Raw genomic sequence first — 5,659 nt, 5'->3', positions numbered from 1 at the left:
CGTGTAAGGGGATGTAATTTACTGGAGGTAGCTAAGACCTGTATTAGCACGGACTCCCCATCAAAGGTCTGCAAAGAAAAACTGCATAAATAGAAATAACATTATGAGAGCACCCTGTGAGATTCAGGAAAAAATTAACAGAAACCACATACCATGTGTCTTACTCTCTCCAATTCTGCTGATCTTAAGGAGAAAGGCCAAAGCTACTTAAGCAGGATGTCAAAGAGATTGTAAATCCCAACTCCTTTTTCCTTGGATAAGGAAATCTGAGCTAACAAAGCTCCTGTGAATGGCCCAATATGGTACACTAGCTCAGTAAACTGCATAATCTCAGCCAAGGATCGTATTTCCCTTACATCTAGAAGAGCTTTGATCTTGAATGGAGACCCTTAGCTACCAGTGCAATCTACCTATTGCCAGTAATTTCATTAACTTCTGCTGCTGTATTTAGTGTATTTTCATATTATAATTCATTCTAAGCATTCTGTATTCCAAAAAATAATTATAAATAGATAGTCAACCTAAGGGCTATGTATTTCAGTATACCTTGGAATTGGGGCAAAACTAGTAAAAGCTAACAAATATTTTGGATTATATTTGCATAGGAATAGAGAAGACATAAGCCATAAAATAATGATGCTGTATTGGCAGCCTCTGTGACTGTTTGACTTAGAAATAAGAACTTTCAAAAATCTAAACTGAATTGGGAAAAAAAAAGCCCCAACATTACTTCTTCCCTTCCCAAGGATTACTGGATGTAATTGATATTCAAAAATTATGATCTTTTTAGGATATACACCACATCAATAAATTAAAAATAAGCTTTTCCTAGCTAGATATTAGCAAGTATCATAGAAGAGGGTTTTCAACCAAAATAAATCACTTTCTTCTTTTGTAGCATATGTGTTATGTCAGTGGTTTACTTTTGCAAACAAATTTGTATGCTTGCAGGAGAAATTTATTTGATCGCTTTTTTTTTTTTTTTTTTTTTTTTCCTCCTACCCAGTGTGACAATTGGGTGCGGACAAGTAATGGAGGACATTTTGCTTCACCAAACTACCCTAATGTGTACCCACCAAATCAAGAGTGCATCTATATCTTAGAAGGTACATGATGTATTTATGTTTTATTGCATTGTAGTCTTACTGTTAAATGGATAATCTTAAGCTGTTAAACTGCATCATTTTACTATACTGTCAAGCATTCTATTGCCGTACTAGATACATAATCAATTCTGCAGTCATTTGGTTGAACAAGAAGCTAGATTTGATCTCTGAAGTAATAACAACAAATTAATAGAAAATGCAAACATTCAGGAATTAGCTGTATGGAATGAGACATATCCTCACAGCCAGAAAAAGCAGCATCAGATTTACTCTAAGCTATGAAGGTACAGAACTATTAAGATAAAAATTGTAGCTTGTTATCTTAATATCACTTCCAATATTGCTGATAATAAACTGCAAAAGATGGTTGAACACTGTGTTCAGCATTTATCAGACCATACTGTGTTATTCTAAGTCTCTCTCACAAGCAGGAAATCTTTATGCTCTCCTTTATTAATAAAAAAAGGCACATCTGACTGCCATAGCACTGTATTAAAAATACGAGGATTTGTTAGCATTGCTGAGGTCACTATTAAAATAATGTGATGAGGACAAAAAAATTTCATTAACTAGAATAAAACTAAATACCAATGAGAATATCTTGGATAAAGGCTGCAAGACTTGGGACACACTAATTATTTTTTCCTCTTATTAGAACGTACCCAAAACCCACTGAAGTCAGCTAAGAACGTTAGTTGGCTTAATCATCAGATTCATATCAATTAATTGAAATATTTCAAGTAATGTTTCCGTGAATTTTTATTTGTACAGCATAGTACTGGTTCACAGACACTCTCATTTTTAATTGTATGCATATGCATGCACTTCTGAAAATTTGCACCTTCCCTCCCAGCAAAGGCGCTGAGAGAGCAGATACCTTGTGCAGCTTCAGCATTCAGACACAGCAGATCCATTGCTGGATCTCCCTTACATGAGGCAGTTTCCATGGGGCACAGAATCAGCTTCCATGCCTCTGTCCTCACAGTCCTTACGCAGAAACATTATGGGTACCTGCGTGAGACCAAGGTCCTCCACAATTTCTAGCTAAGATAGGGTCCTTCCCATAGACCACTACCAATATGTGCAAACAGATACCAATGTTTTTAACTCATGTGTAATTAAGGCATAAGGTCTAAACAGAGTACTGGAGACACATAAGTAAATTGTTTTTGCATTCGGAAGAAGCAGACAGCATGAGATTCTTTAATGCTGTTATTACAGATACCAGTTAGTATCTGAAAGTTTATGTAGCCCAGTAGATGACAAGAACAAGAAATACAATCTAAAGTCACGGTTCCAAACTACAGATGTGAAAGTCCAGTCACAAAGTACTATAGCTACATCTGATCAGGATTTAGGAGTCCAAACCCTGATGTTAGGCTGTCACTGGCTCAGTCTTACCGACGTCTCTAGTCACCTGCATATTAATAATATATATTAATTTACACTTCTCTGAATATTCTAATGAAAGATGTCTCCTGCCAAAGAATCTCCCAGTTTGGGTTTAATGTTTAGGAAATACACCAGCAAGTAGTTCTTCCTATCTTTTTCTTTCCCATTCTTTTCTGCATCCCTCAGTGTTCTGTCCTTTTTTATGTACTTTCCTTTCATGGAACACTGGTTTTAATTTATATCTTAATGTTAAACCCTTGTTTGAATACCTTTGCATATATGTTAATATCTGTTACATGTGCTGCATTAAATTTATGTAATTTCTGAATTTTCAACAATAAAGATCAGCAAGCAAAAAAATTCAGTGAAAAAGTATCTTCTACACAATAATTTTGAAAAGTTCTATTACAGTGTATCTGAGTTTTTGTAGTAGACTGCCAGATGTATTTTGAGAAGTTCCCAGTCTGTTTTCTATCTTGCTCTTTTGGAGGCCTGTCTCTTCATTATTTCATGTCTTCATGTGTATTTTATATAGATCTTCATCTAATCTTTTACTTGATTTTTTACGTCTAGCTGCTCCACGACAAAGAATTGAGTTGACCTTTGATGAACCTTATTACATAGAACCCTCATTTGAATGTCGGTTTGATCATCTGGAGATTCGAGATGGACCTTTTGGTTTCTCCCCTCTCATTAATCGTTACTGTGGTCTGAAAAGTCCTGCACTAATTAGATCAACAGGGAGATTTATGTGGATCAAATTTACTTCTGATGAGGAGCTGGAAGGAAAGGGATTTCAAGCAAAGTACTCATTTATACCAGGTAAAGATGCCTAAAATTCTGACCGAGTTAATGACCATCTGCTCCCACTGAACTCTGTGGATGTGTTTATGCTGGCAGTCTACATCTGTATTTCATCGTAAGTGCTTATGAAGGCAAAGTGACAATGCAATAGCTACAGTCTCAGTCCTGCTAATCCTACAACACATTTGACTAAAATAGCTTTAGAAAATTGACTGAAGGCAATTACAGGTGTATAGCTTGCTAGAGAAGAAGTCAGTTGATCTTTTCATTCTGAAAGGCTTTAGCAACTTCCCTCTTCATTGCTCGAACTTGTCCCAGCTTCACCAGTGGTAGTAACAGAAGGAGCATTGATGTAGACAGATAGCAAGCATTTTCAACAACTCATCTTCTAGGAATACAAGACACCACGACAAAAACACCTGAAGCGTATCTACAATAGCACTCCCAGCCAGATGCAAAACATTTTAAATCTGTGTTCTGAAAAGTCAGAGGAAATATCTATACAGTCCAAGCATCAGTTCTCAGTATAATGCAATTCCCTCAAACCACAGGCTCTGACAACAGAATTGCTCTTTGCTCAAAGTACTGTGTAGTTTACAGGGTATGAAGAAGAGGATAATATGCTGACAGTGCCTTTAGACAAATAAAAAGTACATCTGCTCTGTGGGGCCACTTAAAACTGGCAGGGCATTCTTTTTACAAGAAAATTTGACCTGATGTCCTTGTGCAATGCTTGACTGCTGTACTTCATAGATACTATACGTGTAGTTATCAGCATTTTATTGTCCTTTGGGACAAAAGACAATACACAAATGTCAGCTCTACTACTACTACAAATGTATACACCGGCATAACTTTTTAATGTCATCTTTACCCAACTGGTCTTTACCCCTTCAGCACATGAAATCACTTTACATGGTTATATATCGCTGCTTATAGAACCAGTACATTGCTAGGGATGTAGACTTGGAAACTGTTCAGATTAACACTGTGACCAGTCCACTGGGAATGATGTTTTCATAGGGATAGTACTTCCACATTTTGCTACATCTATTTCCTAAGCCATTTCATTAACGTGACTTTCACAACCAACTTAGCCTTCTTCCAGGCTGGAACTTTAAATATACATTCAAACTGTATATTATTTTCACAACAGATTGTAGCAACTGAAGGACTGATATTTTTCTTCCCTCTATGTTTACATGGAGTGTGGTAAAATATTTTGGGACTTTGAAAATGGAAGGGGACATGCATGCACACCCCCACTTCATTAAAACAGTTCACAAAGAAGGTTGATCACTATATGCAAAATTCTGAGATTTTCATAGATTTCACTGTAGGTAACTAAAAGGAGGGCAGAGAAGGCATTTTCTCAACTGTACTGAGGCTTAAGATCAGAATTGAGGCACTTCAGGGGAAGTGATAAACTCCTTATACATTTAGAGGATCACAGAAAGAGCCAAATTCTGGATCTTCATTTGGAAAATAATTTTGTACAAAATCGGCATCCACTTTTGCATGAATTAGTGCTTTCTTTGCATAGACTAACATTTCACACACATGCACACATTATGTTATGATCTGTGAGATTTCTGTGGTGATTATGTGGTGCCACAGCTGTGAATGGGCACATCTTGTGAGTTTCTGTGCTGATTTGTGAGGAAACACTAACCTGGTCACTGAAATGTAAGCCTTGGACATCCCAGCCCATTACAGACTCATGTTTAGCTAAGCCCTAGTCCTAGTCAAGTACCATCACTTAACCATTATGAAAAAGTATATTCTTCACTAGTAGCATGCATACAGCATACTACTACAGTATATACTACAGATACATACACTACCTACACATGCATACAGCATACTACTACAGTATATACTACAGATACATACACTACCTACACATCGCAGTTAGAAGAGAGATAGAAGGGTAGTCAAGGTGAAATTCTGCCTTCATAAATGATGTCTAGAACTGTGTCACCTGGCCTAATAGAAGAAGCATGGGTACCCAAGGAAAAAGTATCTTTAGTATCGAACTGTCCTTCTTTATATTCTTTATTAATAGCAATTTCAGAGTGTTGATATATTCTACAAAACTACTCCAGCTGAAATTGTTCAGAACTAGACAGACAGCAATCTGATAATGATGCATGCAGACAGATCCCCTGTACTCAGTGGAGCTTCAATGATTGCAGTGAAGACTGGCATAGTTAAATTCAGAATGTAATGTAGGAACAAAATACAGAATAGTAATTTTTGGTGTTATGCTGGAAGTCTGAGCTGTCAGGATAGAATTACCTTATTCAGATAAGGTCAATCTTTGTTGAATAATGTTATAATGTAAAAAAAAAAAAAAA

General features: G+C 36.5%; 1 protein-coding gene across 1 annotated transcript in view; it reads left to right on the top strand.

The window, feature by feature from the left end:
* The first annotated feature begins 998 nt into the window (after positions 1-998).
* The window catches only part of NETO2 (neuropilin and tolloid like 2), a 20,512-nt gene continuing 15,851 nt past the window's right edge, over positions 999-5,659 (top strand). The window contains exons 1-2 of the mRNA XM_026856498.1: positions 999-1,106; positions 3,072-3,320. Coding sequence (XP_026712299.1) covers positions 3,248-3,320 — 73 coding nt within the window. The 5' untranslated portion in view covers positions 999-1,106; positions 3,072-3,247. The remainder of the gene's footprint in view (positions 1,107-3,071; positions 3,321-5,659) is intronic.

Source organism: Athene cunicularia (assembly GCF_003259725.1).
Source record: "Athene cunicularia isolate RWA chromosome 11 unlocalized genomic scaffold, athCun1 chr11_part1, whole genome shotgun sequence".
Lineage (NCBI taxonomy): Eukaryota > Metazoa > Chordata > Aves > Strigiformes > Strigidae > Athene > Athene cunicularia.
The sequence above is the reverse complement of the archived record's forward strand: the minus strand, read 5'-3'. Positions and strand labels throughout refer to the sequence as shown.